At 50.8% G+C, this 20687-nt stretch overlaps 1 protein-coding gene across 16 annotated transcripts in view; it reads right to left on the bottom strand.

Annotated features, from left to right (window-relative positions):
* ERICH1 (glutamate rich 1) overlaps positions 1–20687 on the bottom strand; it is a 144691-nt gene that overhangs the window by 73847 nt on the left and 50157 nt on the right. For 12 of the 16 annotated variants that reach the window (XR_011433150.1, XR_011433155.1, XR_011433154.1 and 9 more), the window contains 2 exons: positions 10685–11155; positions 7907–8101 (listed from right to left, as the gene is read on the bottom strand). Coding sequence is in view for 9 of the 16 variants with exons in the window: in XM_070252839.1 (XP_070108940.1) it covers positions 7907–8101; positions 10685–11155 (666 nt within the window). In the remaining 7 variants the exon portion in view is untranslated. Of the gene's footprint in view, positions 1–3933; positions 4312–7906; positions 8102–10684; positions 11156–20687 lie in introns of those variants that run through there. The other 4 variants (XM_070252842.1, XM_023630627.2, XM_070252840.1 and 1 more) reach the window with 1 other exon arrangement.

The following is a 20687-nucleotide window of genomic DNA, read 5'->3' as shown; positions in this document are numbered from 1 at the left end:
GGAGACTGCAAGACAAGCCGGCCTGCACGCAGCGGTGAGCAGATGCGACATCCTGACGTCCCTAAGCAGTCAGTGTAAACGAAGCAGAGGGAGAGCATCCCGGGGGCCTGGCTCTACCAGGGGAGCCTCCAGAGGGCCTGGGCCTGCCCGGGTTCTCCGCTGGCCTTGGAGGAGTCGAGCCAGGCCAGGAGGCCTCAAGGAGCTGAGCCATCCTGGCCGACAGCCAGAAAGAAAACCAGGACCTCAGCCTCTGACCACAGGAACCGATTCTGCCAACAGCCACGAGAGCCCGGAAGGTGACCCGACTCCAGAGGGCATGCAGCCCCGCGAGACCCTGAGCACAGTGCCAGTGGGGCCGCGCCTGGCTCTGATCCATGGACACGGGATCCACAGGTGTGTGGCCATCTGTCATGCACAAGCGGAAAGTCAACACACCGTTGAACGGGTTTGGGGGAATCTGCAGCCTCTTTAAAGGTGCCACCACATTCGTGTGTGTGTGGTGGGGTGACAGTGCACATTTCTTATTCTGGAGAAGGTCTGGTGCTTTCATCAGATTCTCTGAAGAATGTGTCCCCAGGGAAGACAGGGCGCAAGCAGGAACCAGACAGAGAAGAAAAACCCAGAACTGTCCGAGGGGTGCGTGTGGACTCGGGGCAGTTATTCTGGGAACACGGCAGTGGCGGGCGGGCAGGGCAGGGGACGCCCGCGTGCACGTGCTCTCACCGCCTCGGGTCTCCAGGGATGTGACGAGGGATGTCAGGACTGCCGAGAAGTGCTGACGGGCCTGGAGGAGCCCAGGTGTCCCTCTGGGCTCAGTCGTCTTAACACCAGCGGCAAACACCCATTCCCACGTTTCCGTCTTTGTCTTAACCGTGGGCCACGGTTTACGGAAAATAAATTAGATGGACTGAATTTGCACTATTGTAAAACACAAAGTGACCCAATTATTCCCAACCTTGAGCCAGGAGGGATAAATGACCCTCGCATCTCTGCTGACAAGTCGGAGACATGGTGTTTGCTCGTTTTCCAGAAGAGGAGCTTTTCTTTTGAAATTGGGGTGAAACGCAAAACTGATGAACCCCGACCACCCGCCTGTGCAGTCACGTCCCCTCCCTTGTCTTCTAGGGTGTGGTCAGCGGGTGGACAGACAAGCCGTCCGCAGGTGAGACCCAAGGAGAGCATAGGAGTCAGTCTGCAGGGACTCTGTGCTGAGAATGGGACAAAGCCAAGTTGAGGGTCGAGTCCTCTGCACATCCGTTTCCCTCGGTCCACAGCGCATCTGCCTGCTGGGCACGGAAAGGCTGGAGGTGGGTCATCATTAAAAGACTCGAACTGATGTTCAGAATAGAAAAATCATGAGTGTGTCAATATTTAGTCTATTTTCAATCAACAAACACGTGTTATTAACGGAGAAGCACTTGAGAGAGGATTACACCCAGTGTATCAGAAAGGCAGCTGCAGATTGATGTGACCCCTCGCCCAGTGTTCCCTCATCCTGCGGTGAAGTGGACGTGACCCTGGGGCCTCTGAGCACGCCAACATCTTCCTCTGACTTACATTAGGGAGGTGGCGGCGGGTGACATCTCTGTGAAGGCGGTGGGCCCACCTCAAGGTGTGGCCCCCAGACGCCTCCTGTAGGTACTGGCTTGCACCTGTTCTCAGCTGTGTGAAGACGGTGTGCTGGTTTACGACAAGCCCTGCTCTGTCAGGATCATTCACATCTGAGGCAGCGGCCCCGGGGGAGCGGTGGACCCACCAGACCTGGCCGTGGCTCACTCAGCAGCTTCTGTTAAGCTGGGGACACTTCACAGCAGCTAGGCGCAAGTTGACAGGCCTCCAGAACCAATAACAAATCTTGTCTCAGTCGCCTCCGGAAGGTTCTACTCAGTGGGACAGACATCTCTTAAGGACACGGAGGGAGGAGGGCAGGGTCCGCGGGAGAACGGGCACCCAAATCAGAAGGAAAGGAACGAAACGATCGCTTTCACTGATGACATGATCTCATGTGTACAAAACCTCAAGATCACACTCACTCACACACGCGTCAGAGATAACAGACGAATTCAGCAGCGGGAGGATGCAAAGTCAACAGACAAAAAATCAGGTGTATTTCCATACACTATCAATGAACAATCTCAAAAGGAACTTAAGAAAACAATTCCATTTACAATAGCATCAGAAAGAATAAAATCCTTAGGAATAAGCTTAATGAAAGAGAGGAGAGACATGTACACTGAATTCCACAAAACGTTGCTAAGGAAACGAAAAGCACAAATAAGTGGAAAGAGCCCCGCGTCCATGGACTGGAGGACCCACGGTCACAGTGTCCACACGGCCCCAAGCGACCTACAGACTCAACGCGACCCCACCAGAACCCCAACGTGTTGCTTTCACAAACAGAAAAATCCAGCCTAAAACTCAACAGAATCTCAAGGGACCCCAAATACCCAAAACAACCCTGAAAAGGAAGAACAAAGTGCGAGGATTTACAAACCTTACTACCATGTCACAGTAATCAGAACGGTGTGGTGCCGGTGGGAGGACAGACATCAGACCAAGGGAGCAGAACAGACTCCAGAAATAAACCCTCACATCCACGGTCAGTTGATTTTCAACAAGGGTGCCAAGACCATTCCCAGGTGGGAGGACAGTCTCTTCAACATACGTTGTTGGGAAAACTGGACACCCACATGCAGAAGAATGAAACTGGACCCTTACTTTACACCACACACAAAAATTAACTCAAAATGGACCAAAGGCCTAAAGGTAAGAATTATAAAAAACTATAAAACACTTCGAAGACAACATAGGGAAAAATCTTTATGATATTGATCTGGCAAACATTTCCTGGTATGACCCCAGAAGCACAGGCAACAAAGGAAAAAAGAGACAAGTTGGACTGCATCAAAATTAAAAACTTTTGTGCAAAGGACAAGACTAAGAGAGTGAAAACGCAGCCACAGAATGGGAGAAAATATTCATATCTGAGAAGGGATTAAAAATCATATCTGATAAGGGATTAATATGCAAAATAGGTAAAGAATTCATAATTCAACAACAAAAAACAAATAATCTAGTTCACAAATGGGCAGAGATTTCAACAGGCACTTCTCCAAGATGAGAACGGCCAATATGCACGTGGAAAGATGTTCAACATCCCTCATCAGGGAAATATAAACCAAACCACCACAAGATGACTGCACACCCATCAGGACGCCTGTCATCCAGAAAGAGGGAAGGAACACGTGCTGTGGGGATGTGGGAGCCGGCATGCTTAACCCTGCGGTAGGGACGGAAAGGGGGGTCCACTGTGGACTACACGCCGTAGTTCCAGAGTTAAACACAGACCTACTGTATGTGACCCAGGGTTCTACTCTAAGAGAAGGGAAAACAAACACCCACACACTTGTTGAACTTTGTACAAGATGTTCACAGCAGCATCGTTCATAATGGGAAAACCATCCATCAACAGGAATGGATAAAAAGCGTGGTGTATACATGCGACGGGGCGTTACTCAGCCTTAAACAGGAATGACGGTCGTGACAGTTGCACAACATTGTGAATGGACTTAGTGCCACTCAACTGCACACTCAGAAACAGTGAAGGTGGTAAATGTCACGTTACATGTACTTCACCACGATAAGAAAATATGTCCCTGGATAGAGCCAGTGCCCTCCTAGAATCGACGGTGCTCTTAAAACTCATAACCCTGGAAACTGGTGACTGTCTCCACGACAAGAGGAAGACTGAACAGCACAAACAGTGTTCCTGACGCTGCTCTCAAAGTAGAGAAGAGGGAAAAGGAAGAAAACAACAAATTCAACTAGAATTAAACTACTTCGGCCAGAACATTCTAATACCCATAAAGCTTTCTTTAAACAGAGACTTTCAGATACAAGGTGATTTAAAACTTTATAAAAATATATAACAGCTTCAAACTGCACAGTTTATTCAGTTTAACAGGATGTCCATTATCAATTTTTATAGGAATCAGAAAAACAGAATCACTATGTAGTAATTTCTCTTTTATAGTCAGATGATATCTTCCCATTATATACAAATACACAAATAAATAACATGGCAGAAATGTCTTCCAAGTCCCCAGGGTTTGGGTCACAGAGGAAATGTTGGGAATCCCAACTTCTTTGTACGTAGGAATCAAGTCTCAGCCCATTTCAATTTGTCTTTTATATTTTTGTGCTAAACATTAGCTCTTCTTAAATAGATGTACTGATTCTATTCACTGTTTTTCTCAGGAAGGATGTGTGTGATCCAGTAATTAAAGAAAGCTGAGATGACGCTGGCATGGTCTGCAAAGCAAAAACAAAACAAAATCCCACAAAGAAAAATTATGAATTATTATTTTGTAGATATTTGCTTTGGGCCCAAAGTAAACTATGAAATAATCTAAAAATATGCAACTTTTGTATAAAAATTATGTTGATAGTGAAATACACTTGTGAATCATACATTATATAAGAAATACAGCAAAAAAGAACGGATAAATTCTGAATACTTCTATTTTGCTTGGGTAGGAGCCCTCCAGGCTCACAGGTTCTGCTAGACGTGACATCACAACACAGTATCAGAGGTTCAACCTGGAGCTGAAGGAGACCACGTACAAATCGAGATGGAAAGGGAAGAGGATCACGTCTCGGTGAAGGAACCAGCAGGACTCGGGCAGATTCTAAGTGAGCCGATGCGCGCACCGCACAGCCTCAAACGCCGTGAGAGCAAGTCTGGCACCACACCCCGTTCCACTCCTTCAGGGGACACGTTCAGCCGAGTCAAGATCCTCCTGTGGACCAGGCTTCAGGGCCTGCGCGGACCCCCGGCGCCGGGGCTGTGTTCCCGCTGCGCCCGCAGGGACGGCCGCTCCTAAGGCGCTGGCCGAGCGCTGACCGCCGAGCCAGCGCGGACCCCGGGCCTGGCACCCTCCTGCTGCGGACGCCCGAGCCGGACGGGACGCGGGGCTGGGGACGCCGCCTGCACGCGGACGCCACGGCTAGGCCCTCCCACAGCCCTGTGTTCCGCGGCGGCCACCTGCCTCCGCAAGCCCTGTTTCCTCCCGTTTCCTCGACAGGAGGCTGCTGAAACCTCGCTCACATGCAGGGCGTAAAGGGCACCAGTTCCTACGGCACCTTTCGCTGTGCGCGCAGAGTGAAGAAATTCGAGAAACGGCAGCTCTTCTTTGTGACAACGTGCGTGTGTGCGCACGCGGTGAAACGTGCCACGTGGGGTGAGGCAGCGAGGTCTCCTGCGCCCCACTTTCACCCAAGACTGTGAAACACGTGCGCGCACCGGAGACGGGGCTTCCGTATCCAGCCAGCGCATCATCCGGGATGAGGAGCCGCGGGGAGAGGCGCGGCCAGCGAACAGCACGCACCGCTCCGCCCGCACTGTCCCCACGCACTCGCCCTGAGCGGACTCCGGAGCTGCTTTTACGAAAAAGAAACGTCTCAAAAGGTGCCACTGGCATCAGACACACCCGATATTTGAAAACTAAGCTTCGCCACTTGTAAAATTTCCTTTTATAAAACACCTGGACATAAGGAAAAGTCGTCTGTGCCAACTGCGCACAGTCAGCGCCTGTACACAGGCTGGTCCAGCCGCTGCGACACAGGAACCCGAGGAGCGTTTCTGCTCAGCCGCTCGTGCCCGAATTCCTGGTGTGGTCGGAGCGGCAGGAGCAAAGTCTGCCGTGAGGAGCACTGCAGAAATGCGGAATCTTCTGAATGACTTCTTTTCATCTCTCATAGAAACGTCATATTGTTTAACTTAATAAAACTGGCTTTTTGCAATTTGAGATGAAACATTATTGTGGAAATCTGAATTTGCTAAACCCTTAACACAGCCTGCAAGCGACCGACAGCGAGCAGCCAGGACCAGCGGAGGAGTCACCCTGGGGCAGGCTCCCCTCCTCCGGCAGAGCCGTTCCGGCGGCCACCTCGTCCTCTGCGGCTCGTCCCAGCAGCAGCCACGCACGCCGCTCCTCCCGGTCAGAAGCAGGGCCTCAGGCTGGCTCCCCTCGGTGGGCCCACCTCCCACCTCCTCCGGATGGCAGTCTCCGCACCCGCTCTGCAGGTCTGCCCTCCACTCCCTCCCGACCCCACCTGGACACAGCCTCTGCCCTGCCTCACTCTGCTCTGGGAAGGGGGCGGGCCAGCCACCTGCCCCACCTTCAGTCCCTCCACCCGGATGTCCAGTGAGCACCAGCAGTTCAGCCCACGCCACACCAGCTAGTGGTGAATCCTCTCACAGGCTTTCCTGCCTCCTGAGGGCTGCCTGGTTCTCCAGGGCTCAGGCCAGAGACGCATCTCCTCCCTCCCGTCCCAGTTCTGGTCGGCAGTCAGCAGACCCTGTTGATGCTACCTCTGTGCCACCTGACCACACCCGTGTACACCTGGCCACACCTGCACACACCTGGCCACACCTGCACACACCTGACCACACCTGCACAGACGCGACCATACCCATGCACCTGACCACACTTGCACACACCTGCCACACCTGACCACACCCATGCCACCTGACCATGCCTGGGGCAGGGGCTGCTCTCTGTGCCCAGAGCTCACTCCAGTCTGGAGGCGAGGGCAGAGAGTTGGCTGGAGCAGGCGGTCCTGTGGTTGGAGCCTCCAGCAGTCCCCTTTCCTTCAGAGTAATAGCTGCAGCCACCACACCCTCAGGGCTGGCCCCTCTCCTACCCCAGCCTCTGCCCTCGGCCATCGCCCAGCTTGGTCACACCCCCTGGCTACCCTCAACACACAGCCGCACCTGTCTGAGAGCGGCTGCAGTCAGCACAGAGACCCTGCTCTGCTTGCTTTCTTCTCCACAGGCTTCTCTCTGCCAAATACACGCCGCGCGGATTCTTCATGCTCACTTTCTGTCCCCCAGGATGAAGGTACCAAAGGGCAGGGTTTTTGTCTGGGGAAACCCCAGAGCTGAGAACAGAGCCTGGCAAGGTGGATGTGGACAGCAATCTCCTAACAAACAAGCTAATTAACATCCTGTGGGGCAGCTCCTCTGGCCCTCAGAGACCTCGTCAGTTAGGAGTCACAGTGCTCACCACTCCTGCCTTCACCTGCCAATGCTCTGGGCCGACTGTAGCAGCTCTGCTATTATTCACCTGGGTGCGATGTCTGCCTTTTGACTCTTCAGCTATGCTACAGGTTTCTAGGATGGAAAGCATGCCTTACACTTATTTTGAGAAGCCCTCAAAGTAGCCTGCAGAATTGCTTCCATTCCGTCACTCAGCTGAAACCTGCCAGGCGCCTGTCCTGGGCGGCGTGGAACTCTGCACAGTGGGGTGCAGGCGCAGGGCTTCTCCAGACAGCCCTGAGTGCTGGCCCCAGGGCTGCACGCTTCTGGGGCCGACATAGCCCCACAACCCACTCCAAGCTACCGGCGAGAAGGCACCACCGCAGCGCAGGAAGACATGAGCACAGTCAGCTCCCGCACGCTGCAGTGTGCACGGAAGGGGCGCCCGATGAAGACCGAGGAAGGAGACAAAGAATGCCATCTTGTAACTGAACCCTCGTTCTGACGGCAGGCGTTCAGTAAGGCCCACACAGTATCTGAGGACAAAACGTGTACCTTCTACCGGCCCAGCAGAGGAGAAGGGAGAAGAAACGAATTCTCTTACTTCTACTTAATGAACATTGGCCCTAAGAGCTGCAGATAGCTTAGCAGTCTGAAAGCTAGAGTGCACATGCATTTCTGCACGGGTCATGGGAATGATTTTTATGGCAGCAGAGAGACAGGTGGCACACTCCTCTGTGGGACTCTATTCTTCAGCTGTACGTGATCCTTACATTTTCTGACTCCTGACTGTTAGAGGCATGTCAGTTTTCAGAGGCAAACCTAGACAGGAGCATCTCAGGCAGCAGAAGGAATAACTCTACATACCGGGCGGCATCACGCAATGTTCTGGGAACAGGTCCACGGCGCTCTTCAATCTTTCAGTATCTCGCGAAAGTAACAGCGTTTTCATGTGATCCAGAAGGAACACATCCGAGGGAGACACGCTGTGAGTTTCAAGACGTTTAAGTAGCTCCTCAGTGGTTTCCATAAAGACAGCTGGGTCCGCATCCTCGGAGAGACCTAAACAAAGGCAGGGTCATTAGAATCGGATCTTTACTCTTATTCTGGTAAACTGAAGAAGAGCTCTCCTCTCCTAAGGAAAGCCTCAAATATACGTTTCTATGAATGGGATGTTGGGGTATGAAAAGCCACCAGGAGAGAGAAGCAGAGGAGGACTCTGAAAAGCAGACAGCAGGCCAAGTGGGAACCTGCGTCCGTGCACGTGCACTTGACCTGGCAAAGCAGCTTCCCCGCAGGGTGCTCAGCGGTTAAGAACGGCAGGGGGACTGACAGGACGCGGGGCCGCGCTCACAGAGCTCCCACGTCGACAGACAACCAGAGCACGCGCGCTGGGCGTCCAGGCCCATCTGGAGACTAAGAAAGCAAGGCCCTGGCTTCTCCTCGTCTCTTCTCCTCGTCACGGTTTTCAGCCATCTGACCACATGTGCTTTACTTTGGGTGTGGAGTTTTTTGCATTAGTCCTGCTTGGTGCTCACAGAACCGTTTGAATCTGCGACTTCATGGCCTTCTTAACTTTGAAAACTCCCAACTGTGACCTCCTTAGATGTCACCCCTGCCCTCCTGACCCCTGGGCCGCGGGTCTGCTGTGCTCATCTCTGTTCCCTCCTCTCTCCCTCCTTCACCCTGGATTCTCCTTGGCTGCTTCCCAGTTACTAATCCTCTTCTGTGCTGAATCTAATCTGCCATTTAAACTCACCTTTGAGTTCTTCTTTTCAGTTACTGTATTTCTCAGGTCTAGAATTTCCATTTGGTTATCTTAATAGATTCAAATCACCTGGTGAAATTCTCCAATTTTCCATCTTGTTCCTCCATTTTCTCCCTATGTTTTGAACATCCTAATCCCACTATTTAGCTCCTTGTCTGACGACAGTGGTGTCTCCACACTGCGGTGCCTTCCTACTGCTGTTTCTCACGGTTCTGGCCCTATGTGCTGTCTCCTGGCAAGCCTGGTAGTTTTATTGAATATGAAAATTTGTAGCAGTCTTGCTAACTGTACTTTCTTCCAGAGCGGTATCCTGGTGTCCCTGCTAGCAGGTAGAGAGGGCGGTCAGCAGGATCCGCTCAGGGCCTGAGCTGACCTCAGGGTGGGCCGCGTGTCTGGCACGGGGTCATCTACGCCTGGCCCACCCTTGCTCTGAGCACGGGGCTCCCTGTGCTGCACTTGGCGGCTGGCAGTCCTGGTCGGCTCAGCACCTCAGGACAGCCTGCCAGGAAGTCCACCGTGCATTCTGAAGCACTCTGCACGCTTTCCAACCTGCCTCCCACAGCGGAGAGGAGGCAAGGGTTTTCAGGGGAAGAGGGTTTGGTCCTAGCCTCCGGCTCGGCAGCTCTCTCTCTAGACCTGAGACACCACAGAGCTCTGTGGTCTGTCTGCTTCCTCGTGCTCAGCTGGGCCCTCAGCCAACACCCCACGCCTGGAATCGGCAGGCAGCCGGGAGGGAAAGGAGGCTCATCTCCTCCTGGGTCTCACCTGCTCTGGGATTTGTCCTCTTAGGAGCTCTTCCTCAGTTGCTCTTAGATCCCTCAGCAGATATCTGTATACATTTAATCTGGCTTTTCTAGTTCCTTGGCAAGAGGGGCTTTCTGCCACAGCTCCTCTGTCACACACAGGATGGACAAGCCATTGAGGTCTGCCTGAACCCACCCTGTTCTTCAGTGTACTCGCTGTCTTCCCACCAGAGTCATCCCAATGTCCGTGAAGTATGTTCCAATTTGTTAATACAAAGTGCTGGTAAACTCACTAAGAGGAAAGGGTGAGAGTAACCTGTGACCATCTTCTGGGTTAAAATCAATCTGTTACTAAGGGCATCTTCGCATCATTGTTTAAATCAGTTCCTTGCCTCCCAAATATCACAGAGCTGATATTTTTCAAACTTGTTCATGAGAACACTGCCAGATGTCTCGCTGTAACCTGGTACACTAAACCCAGGACACTCCCCTACTCTCAAGACGGCACCACTACAGCAAAACTGCTTATTCTGAGGGTCTGGGGCCTGGCGAAGCCACGTGTCCCCGAGTCGGCTCCTGCTCCTTCCTGAGCCTCAGTTCGGCAGCTAGGAAAGCCCCACGTGTGACAAACTGTCATCCATGGGAGTGATCTGCTTTTATTTCTCATCTCCTGTATCAATACAAATAACAGCTCAGAGATGCTCTCTGAAAAGCCTTAAATCAGTAAGTTACACGCGGGAAAGTAAAGTGTGTTCTAAAGGAGAGAGCCGTACTTCTCTGATGAAACAAACATGAGTTCATCAGAGCTCCAATCTGGATTTACCGTTTCTTTGGAAATACAGCTGAGAAGACCAACTTACTCCAAAGCTGGGTTTTAGAGGCATAGGGATGGAGACCAACCACACCTGGAGTCACCACCCTACGCGGCTGTGAGGTTTCTCCTGGTCTGCTGTGAACAAAGACCTCCAGATCTTTGGTGGGAAGAATTTAAATATTCTGATTTTTGCCTCAAAACTAATGATTTATTTTGAATATTGAATATTTTAATATGTTTTGTACTTTAAACAGCTAAATGTTTTATAATATTTTCTAAATGAATGCCATTATTCAAAAGAAAAACAGGAAAAAACATACCATCATAAACATAAATTTCTTGTGTTGACTTCAAAAAGTTTAGGATACTATCTGCCTTTTCATTGGTACTGTTAACGCCTTCCTCTCTGGCATCTCTGACATCTTCCTCGTTGTCATCTGTAGCACCCTCCTCGCTGGCGGCTGGGACTTCCTCTGCATCGGACTCCCTCCTGTGCTCCCGCTCACTGCCGCTCTCCTCCGGCTGGTACATGAAGCTGAGGCCAGGGGCTTGTGTTGGGGAGCCAGCTGCCTTCTTCCTTCTAATCTGCCGCTTCTTTTTCAGTTTCCTTTTTTTATTTTTGCTTATTGTGGGGCCATCTGCAAGCCGTGGCTGCAATTTTTCTTGTAAAAGACTCTGCTGTTTCTCTAATTCCACTTGTTCTACATGAACGTTACTGGGGTTTTTAAATTTTTTCTTGGATTTATATTTTCTAATTCTTCTTCTCTTTTGTTGATCCTGAGGATCCTGATCTATAAGAAAAATTCAAATACAACAATTTTCTGTATAATGGAATCATAACAAACATATTAGGCTAAGTAAGTTTTCCATTAGGATCTTGTAATTTTAGTAGAAAAAGAATTTAAAATATTTACTTCAGTGATTCTCAACCTTATCTCAAGTAATTATACTATCAAGGATCCTGGGACTTAGCACAATAAATTAACAGCTTACTTGTTCTTCCAAAAAAGGCATGCACAGATATATACCCATTCACCGTTGTCACAGTCATGATTTATGCTATGTTTTTTTTGAGGAAGATTAGCCCTGAGCTAACTGCTGCCAACCTTCCTCTTTTTGCTGAGGGAGACTGGCCCAGAGCTAACATCCGTGCCCATCTTCCTCTACTTTATATGTGGGACGCCTACCACAGCATGGTATGCCAAGCGGTGCCATGTCCGCACCTGGGACCGGAACTGGCGAACCAGGGGCCGCCAAAGCGGAACGCGCGCACTTCCGCTGTGCCATGGGGCTGGCCCCTATACTGTTTTTTTAAGGATATAGGATTTGTTGCAATTTTAGTGGGAGTAAAATTTCATTCCTTTGGCCTTGGAGAAAAAAACATGAATTCTTATGTTTTTTAAAATTTTACTTTAGTACCTTCTAAAAGCTACATGTGTGAGAATAAAACATAAATAGTGATCACTTGCTCATCTGAGTCAGCAATACCTCACATTTTGAAATGAAGACCAAGCTTGGGCTCCTGGTTAGCAGAGGTTGGAATATAAATGAAGAAGGCCAATGGTGTGTTGGTAAGTGGTTAACAACAGCCTTTCTAGGTAGAAAAGCCTGATGGTCACTCCTCGCACGACAAGGGTCTCAGTGAGTGAGTGGCATCAGGAAGGGTTGGCAGAAGAGCGTGGATATGGAGACGAGAGAAAATCACGACTGTAGAAATCCTGCACAACATCCAAAGCTTGTCTGCACACCCTGAGCACACAGTCTGGTCGGCACTACCCCTTCCACGTCACTGTGACACACGGCCCTCCAGGCTCTGCTTGAACAGACCCGATGACAACACTGGCCTTCCAACTGCACAGTGGTTTCATTTTCAACAGTCCTCACTTTTAGGAAGCTCCTGTTAGACGTTTCTGAGCTGCATACCACCACCCATCACAGATTATTGTGAGAAATTAATGTGCATGAAATTTGTGAAACGCTGTATAAAGGCAGGACGTTATTATGCTAAGTAACAATCTCTTCCCTTAAGATTTCTATTCGAGGGCTTTATTCTGCCTCTGAAATCAGACAGAAGGCGTCTAGTTCACCCCATGCTGCATTCTTCAAGGCAACCTTCACATTTCACCTGATTCTCCACAGCGCTGCCCAGCACCGAGCTGCAGGCAGCTACATGACCGCATGTGCAAGACATGGGCCCTGCTGGTCACGGCGCCCTTGGTGCTCTCCAGTAACGGCTCGCTCCTCCCTGTCCTGGACACAGGAGTCTGCTTATGCAGCCAGATTCCCACGGACAGATCCAGCAGTCACCATGCTCCTTCCCTCTGAAAGTACACAGGTCTTGAACAAGCATTAAACCTCGTCCCTGCAGCTGACATCCACTGTCCCCACCCCACCAACTTTGTGTCATTGTCCAGTTAGATGCTGCATTCTGGAAATGGTGAAAACATTTCACGACTAATTTTTGAATAAGAATTCTCATTTTTCTCTCGACAACCCCATCTATGAAACCTGGTGCTGCTTTGAACTTGGTGTGAAGCCAAAACTACTCCCAAAATCATGAGATAAGATCCCATCCAGTCCCACAACCAGTATACTGCTCTCTCCCCTCATCACCAGGGGATTACTGAGTACAGGCCTTTTCCATTTCGTCAGCAAGTGCTCATCAGTATCAGACCCTGCTAAGCACAGCTGACACACAGAAGCCTACTCACAAGCACCTCTCAGCAGCCGACCTTTGAGCTGCTCCTGTAAAATATGAATGTTTGAAAAATGACCACTACTTATGGAATTTTTATTTCTCAAGTTCAGTTAAAAGAGGAAAAAAGTAAATTTCTCCTCATTGTTATCTATTCAAAAAATATATGCTTGCCTTTATTAATCCATGAGGTGTTGTATCAACCCAAAGTAAACCGACCTGGAACCAAGGTGGCTGAGCCCCGGGCATGTCCTTTCTGTCCACTGAGCGCTCGCTCACTTACTCTCTAGGTCTTTGCGAACATGCTCCTTCTCCGGGGGCCCTTCCAGCCTGGCTGAATGCCTGCTTTACACTCTGGTTTATTTCTCTTTGTAGGAGGTGAGGCTACAGTACAAACTGCTGCCTGCTGAGAACGACGACACCATCGATCTGCTGTTTTAAAGATTATAAAGTAGTAGTTTAAGAAAGGGTAGTGGCAAAAAAGGCGGTAACATGATAAGTATATCTACTTTTTCATGGAAATATGCATGTGTACTTTTAAAAGGAAAACCTAACACACTAAGACACTGGGAGTCCAGTGCCAGGTGTGGCTGTGCTCACCATCAGGTGGTAAGTAAAGGCGCGTATTTTTTACTGTACTTTTCTGATTTCTAACTTTAGGGCACTGAGAGATACTGCTTTCATAATGAGGAAAACTTATTATTTCAAACTTGATGAAATTATGACATCTCAACACTTATGGGATGCCCCTAACTTCTACTTAATGGGAAAGTTATAATCTTAAATATAATCAGGAAAGAAAAATATAATCAGGCTGAAAATCAGCGATGGAAGCTAGAAAAACAGCTGCAAATTAAACCCAGTGAAAGTAGAAGGAAAGAAATAACAAACATAAGAGCAGAAAATAAAGAGAGAAAACAACACACGAGAGAGATCAACCAGCACAGACACTCTGAAGGTAGCAGACGGACAGACAGCGTGACGCCGGCTGAGAGGAGACGGGAGGGGTGAGAGTGTGGGTCGGCATGCAGCCTGCAGGTGTCAAAGCGAGCAAAGGACACCGTGGACACCACCGTGCAAACAAATCGACCATCCACCTGCATGACGTGGGGAGTTCTGAGACGAGCGCCACTTCCCAGTGGACCTGTGAGGTCACAGAAAATCCTAATAGTCCTATCTCTAGTCAAAAACAGCATCTTTACTTAAAAATGATCCCACGAAAGAACTTCAAGCCTCTTGGATTCACCTGGGACCCCTATTAAACATCTAAGCACAAAACTAACCCCCATGCACACAAACGTGTCCAGCGCACAGTAGGACGGGGACAGTGACAGCTCGCCTGTTAGGCAACGTAACCTTCCCTCCAGCTCCCACGAGGGCACTAGGCCCGGGAAGGCGGCCGCCACCCTCTCACACAGCAACGTGAAGTTCTACACAAAACGTTAGCAAACAGCTTCCAGCAGCACAAAGGATCTGATCAGTCTTAACACCAACACATGATAAAAACTTGTAGCAAGCTGGAATGTAAAGGAAAATTCTAAATCTGATACAGCATGGCTCCCAGACCCCACGGTGGACACACAGCTAACGGTGAAACACTGAGACTGGGAAAGAGAGAGCCACTGCTGTCATCACCGCTGGTCACCTTCCTCCTGGGGACAGCAGAAGGGCAGGAGGGTGAGAAAGAGAAAGAAATAAAGAGAGAAACTGCCATTAACCACAGATGGCATTACTGTAAATACAGAAAACCCACAAGATTTTGTAGGTGAACTGTCTGTCCACAGGTGGGCAAACAGCTATGGAATTCTACGCACAATAAAGAGGAAATGACTCAACACACATGACAACATGAATGGCAAAATAGTGACGGAGGGAAAGAATCCAGACCGCGCCCCCAAGAGTACAACCCGTGTGATCCCCCTCACACCAAGTTCCAGAACACGCGAGCCAACCAGGGCAGCAGAGCATGGGGAGTGGCTCTTCCAGGGTCCCTGGACTCACGGAGCAGCAGTGGACGACTGCGCAGCGGCCCAGGTGCTGAGCACGGCCGCCCGGGGCACAGGAGGAAACTGCCAAGGGTGAGCTCTGCTGTCTCCAGTTTCAGTTTCCACATGGGGTTCTTCCCACTCCTGGATATTAAAGTTACAGAGGCAACGTTTCTCATGCTTCTGGAAAATGACGTATTTACAAAACATCTCACATGTGAGCTCATGTAGAAAAATAACACACTCCAACTCTGTCTTGTTTAACACACACCCTGTAAACACACTGACGACGGCAGTGAGAGCCCTGCTGTCAGTCACTCAGACTCGCAACTGAGGAAAAAGACGTTTACGAGAAACTTCCACATGAGACAAAGGAAGAAAGTTTCCTGGGAGATTGGAGTTTAAAAAAAATCCTCTTGGGCCAGATGCAGGGCAATCATAACTCAGAGGAAGGAAATTTAAATATGACTGTGAAGCTGTGTTTCCAACTTAATTTACAGAGACTTTCTCAGGTGGCACTGCCCAAAGCCATGGAGCTCATCTATTCACAGCTATTGAGCTGCTGTTCACTCAGACGTGCCCATTTCCTTTTTCCATTACGTTGCCCAGTTTCCTACCAAACCAGAGAACATTTCTTAAACAAGGGTTGCACTTCCATCTCACTGGAAAGACGCCCAGGACACGAAACGCAGCCCAGCCACACGCCTGGCGGTATCCAGCAGAGGCTCCTCAGAGGGGCAGGTCCTTGCCAGGCTGACCACGAGAACGTCCTCAGACTCAGCAGAGGTGGCCATGAGGGACGGTTTACCAGTGAGACACTGATGGCTGTGGCACAGCTACGTTCTGAGCGATCCGTGCCTACACTTTCCCCAAGCAACAGCATAAACCACACAGAGAGCCAGGAGCCACTCGTTTGGGATTTACATTTTTGATGCAAATATCCACGAATAAAGTATTTCTATGTGGGAAAAGAAACAGATTAACCACAAAAGTATTAATCTGGTTCTTCTTATTTCCTGATCAGATGAGCATCTTTAAATTTTTTACTCTCAATCTTGTTGAAACTTTTCATAATCTTGTATGTCCTACATGTTTTTTAGGACCTCTGAGCAGGCCGTCTCCCCGGCAGCCTGAGGAAGAGCCTGGCTCACTGCGGACACTGTGGGGAAGGTGGTTGTCCTCACGGGGCTGCAGCCACGTTCCAGAGCCCAGCCCAGCTGCGCAGGCCCCGCCTCAGGGAGTAGCATGGAGGAAACCTCCTTGCTGATGATGACAGCTGGTGTCTGCGTGACGTGTCGGGGCCACCAGTGAGAGTGGGGGCTGGTGTCTGCGTGACGTGTCGGGGCCACCAGTGGGAGTGGGGGCTGGTGTCTGCGTGACGTGTCGGGACCACCAGTGAGAGTGGGGGCTGGTGTCTGCGTGACGTGTCGGGGCCACCAGTGAGAGTGGGGGCTGGTGTCTGCGTGACGTGTCGGGACCACCAGCGTGAGCGGGGGCTGGTGTCTGCGTGACGTGTCGGGGCCACCAGAGTGAGTGGGGGCTTGTGTCTGTGTGACGTGTTGGGGCCACCAGTGAGAGTTGGGGCTGGATTCGAAATTTTGCTCAGTGAACTAAAATCGACATGTGACACCACATGTGGCCAGTCCGGAGGACAGGGGCCACACCACATCCGCCCTGTCACCCTGACGTCTAACACAGGCCGGGAAAGAGGGTCAGTTCGACAGCCATTTGCCACATCAGTTAAGGGACGTATTTTATCACACACTCACATCTGTTTCCTGTTTAGAAAGCACGAAAGTAACCAGTTAAAGCTGGAAAGTCACAGGGTGAACTCGGTCCTACCCAGCCCACTGACCCCACACTGGACCTACAAGGACCAGCGAGGGACAGATGGACGCCCTGGGGAGCTACCCACTAATGGCAGGTCGCAGGATTCCTTGATTGCAAACAAAGGAAATTATAACCGATCTTGTTTATCTTCACTTAAGCCCTTGAAGGCAGAACCATAAAATATTTTGTCTCTTTTTTAAAAAATGGCAGATTAAGACTTGTGCCCAGCGTATATCAGAGGTGTGGTGACACACTTGTGTGGGGACGCGGCCCTGTTGCTGGGGACCGGGCTGCCCTGAGCCGGGGCTCCGGTGTGGCCAGTTCTGTTACCCGGAGCTGGGAACCCCATTTTCCTGGTTCCTTCCCATCTCTTTACAGTTGACACACTGCTGACACACACAGCGCTCAAAATACCAAACTAACCCAGCGTCCTCCAAGAACCACAGATAAGTGGACCCATTCTGTGCGGTGTCCCGCTCCACAAGGCCGCGTCCCTGGGACGGCCCTGCCTGCCTCGAGGTCCTGTCTGAAGAAGTGCAGGGTTGTCCAGATAATTTCCTCATTCTCCCCTAACTCGCCCGTTGCTTCTGTGCCAATGGGGTGGCACTCAGCTCTCCCCTTCCGTCTGTAGTGACGAATAAACCTTCCTCACCACCAGCCCAGGCGTCCGACCATGCCTGCTCTGACACCTATAGAAACGTGCTTACTGTGTTTCCCAAATCAAGCTGAAGGACATAGACAGACAGCAGACGTCTACTGGATGCCCACCACTCACAGGGCCCCCAAGGGGGTGGGAGCAGCAAATTCAAGCCTCATTGAGATGCAGTCGGACGTCAGCTGACCTGGGAAGGTCTCCCCCGGCCTCGCTGTGCCAGCTCCCAGGTCCCGCACTCGTCACTTGGTTGTCCTCGCTCCTGCCTGTCTCCACAGCAGACCAGGTCCAACCTCTTCTCTGCAGCACATCCCGCAGGTTCCTGAGTGGCTTCCAGGAGTGAGTGCTGAGCACATGGTAGACAAGGGATGAGCTCCCTCCCCTGGAGCTCAGGACCTAAGCCCCGTCTGCATGGGGGGATCATGACACAACACTTCCCACCCAGAGAGGGGCCACCAGACCCAGAGAAAAAGATCCATCACGAAGAAGTGGCCAAACAGGGGCCCACGGATGGCCATGCAGCAAGGGGTGCGGAGGGCCTGCAGGTCCTGCTGGGGTGCTCGGCCTGGGGAGGCTGGCATGGGATGATGGTCAGGGGACCACTTGCCCTGAAGGGCCGGCCCTCCCATCTGACAGGACCACATTGTCAGCTCCTGTGGACATAACTGGCCCCTTCAAACTTTCTGCTTTAAGCTTTCCTTTCACAAGGCTTTCCTGCAGATGGTGGTTTTTCGTTTGTTTATATATTACAGGTAGAACTCATACATTCATTGGATGCCTAACTAGAATATAGAGATTTGTTGTTACTTATGACATCACAAAAGAAAAAGACTTTAGAGAATCTTTACATACCTCACAGAAGTCTCAGACTTCAACACGAGACTTTTCAAGGTTGATGCTTTTCTCTATTTAAATAGACATAATACTTTTAGAATTTTTTTTGACGATCCACTTAAAACTGCCCAGACAACTTTCAAACTACAGGACTTCAAACACACCACAGACTGCAAGCCACACGAATCCCTTCGTAAGAGAACACCTAGGAAAACGCTCGGCTTCCGGCATGAGAGAGGGGAGCTGGGGGACGCGAGCGTCAGAGGCTCCTGGGGCGACCGCGGGCTGCGGCCACACTGCTCCATCTCTAGGTGAGAAAACTATACTCCCCTCCGTGAGGACATGGCGTGACAGAGGCTCGCCTTTAGTCCGAGACTGGATGGCAGCCTCTGTTGACAGGACGCACATGTCTGTTTATGAAACGGGAGGAGGATGAAGCAAGCAGGACGGAAGGTCTCAGTTCATAAATTGTAACACTAGTGTCAGTTTCCACTTTTAAAGAAACGTTTGCCTTCTTGACGGTATGTTACTGACTTCTTGATGGGTAAATGCTGACTCAGAGGCGTAGGAGTCGTCCCTGGCATGCTGCCCATGCCCAGCATGGGGACATGTTTATTCACCAGACGGGGCACAGGGACCGGCTGGGACAGCAGCAAGACGCACTGTGCCTGGCGGACGCGGCACCCAGGGCCAAGACCCGAGAGGAGGGAACAGGGGTGTGAGTCCCAAGGGTGGCTGACTCCGCTGGAGGGAGTGTGGGGACCCCGAAAAGGGGCACCGAGAGCTCCTTGCTGTCCTCTGAATCCAGGTCTCACCAGAAAACTGCACAGTGCAAGGACGTGGAGGTACCAGCAAGGAAAGGTGAGCCTCGTGGGTGTACAAACATCGGACGGCTGGGGTCAGCACACAGGGAACTCAGGTGGGGGAACCACGAGCCTTGGATCAACAGATCCCAACAGTTTATTCCACATTCGGGTCAAACAGCCCATTTGTAATCAGCTGCTAGTGCATTTACACATTTATTTCTGTGCTGGTGTTAGTGTGAGACACAAAATTAGTGCAACACAATTGTCCTCATCAACAGTGTTCACATCTTTTGAAAACTATATGAATTGTCATCTATGAACTACCTAATGAATTTTTTCTTTTATGTGAGACACTGCCACAGCATGGCTTGATGTCCTCTGCCATCATCTGTGAGCATCATGAGGAGAGAACCCTCTGCCATGTCCTGTGAGCATCACAAGGAGAGGACCCTCTGCCATGTCCTGTGAGCATCACAAGGAGAGGACCCTCTGCCATGGCCTGTGAGCATCACAAGGAGACCCTCTGCCATGTCCTGTGAGCATCACAAGGAGACCCTCTGCCATGGCCTGTGAGCATCACAAGGAGAAGACCCTCTGCCATGTCCTGTGAGCATCACAAGGAGAGGACCCTCTGCCATGTCCTGTGAGCATCACAAGGAGACCCTCTGCCATGGCCTGTGAGCATCACAAGGAGACCCTCTGCCATGTCCTGTGAGCATCACAAGGAGAAGACCCTCTGCCATGTCCTGTGAGCATCACAAGGAGAAGACCCTCTGCCATGTCCTGTGAGCATCACAAGGAGACCCTCTGCCATGTCCTGTGAGCATCACAAGGAGACCCTCTGCCATGGCCTGTGAGCATCACAAGGAGAGGACCCTCTGCCATGGCCTGTGAGCATCACAAGGAGAAGACCCTCTGCCATGTCCTGTGAGCATCACAAGGAGACCCTCTGCCATGGCCTGTGAGCATCACAAGGAGAGGACCCTCTGCCATGTCCTGTGAGCATCACAAGGAGAGGACCCTCTGCCATGGCCTGTGAGCATCATGAGGAGACCCTCTGCCATGTCCTGTGAGCATCACATGGAGAAGACCCTCTGCCATGTCCTGTGAGCATCACGAGAGGACCCTCTGCCATGGCCTGCGAGCATCATGAGGAGAAAGCCCTCTGCCATCAGGTTTCTGGTACCTGCAGCCAATGTTTTCTGATATTCATTCTGGCTCTTCCCACTCAGCATGACCTAAATGAGTAGTCCTCAGGCAGGCCCAGCTTCCCTGCAGGAACACCATGGTCTCCCTTGTCCCTGCCTCGTCAGTCCTGTCCTCACCCTCCTCAGCACAGCACATGGAGCAATCCCGCCACATTATGACAGTGACGTTTCTCTCCCTTTGAACTTTCAACTGTTCCCCATCAATGAACAGTAACTTTCCAGCTTGACTTTAATGGATGGTGGACACATACATACGTGTAGGTAAGGGAGGCAGAGAAACAGGAAGGAAGGGAAGACGTTTGACAATCAGTGA

Source organism: Equus caballus, chromosome 27 (genome assembly GCF_041296265.1).
Source record: "Equus caballus isolate H_3958 breed thoroughbred chromosome 27, TB-T2T, whole genome shotgun sequence".
Classification (NCBI taxonomy): Eukaryota; Metazoa; Chordata; class Mammalia; order Perissodactyla; family Equidae; genus Equus; species Equus caballus.
Note: the sequence above shows the minus strand (reverse complement) of the source record. Positions and strands in the feature narration are given on the sequence as shown.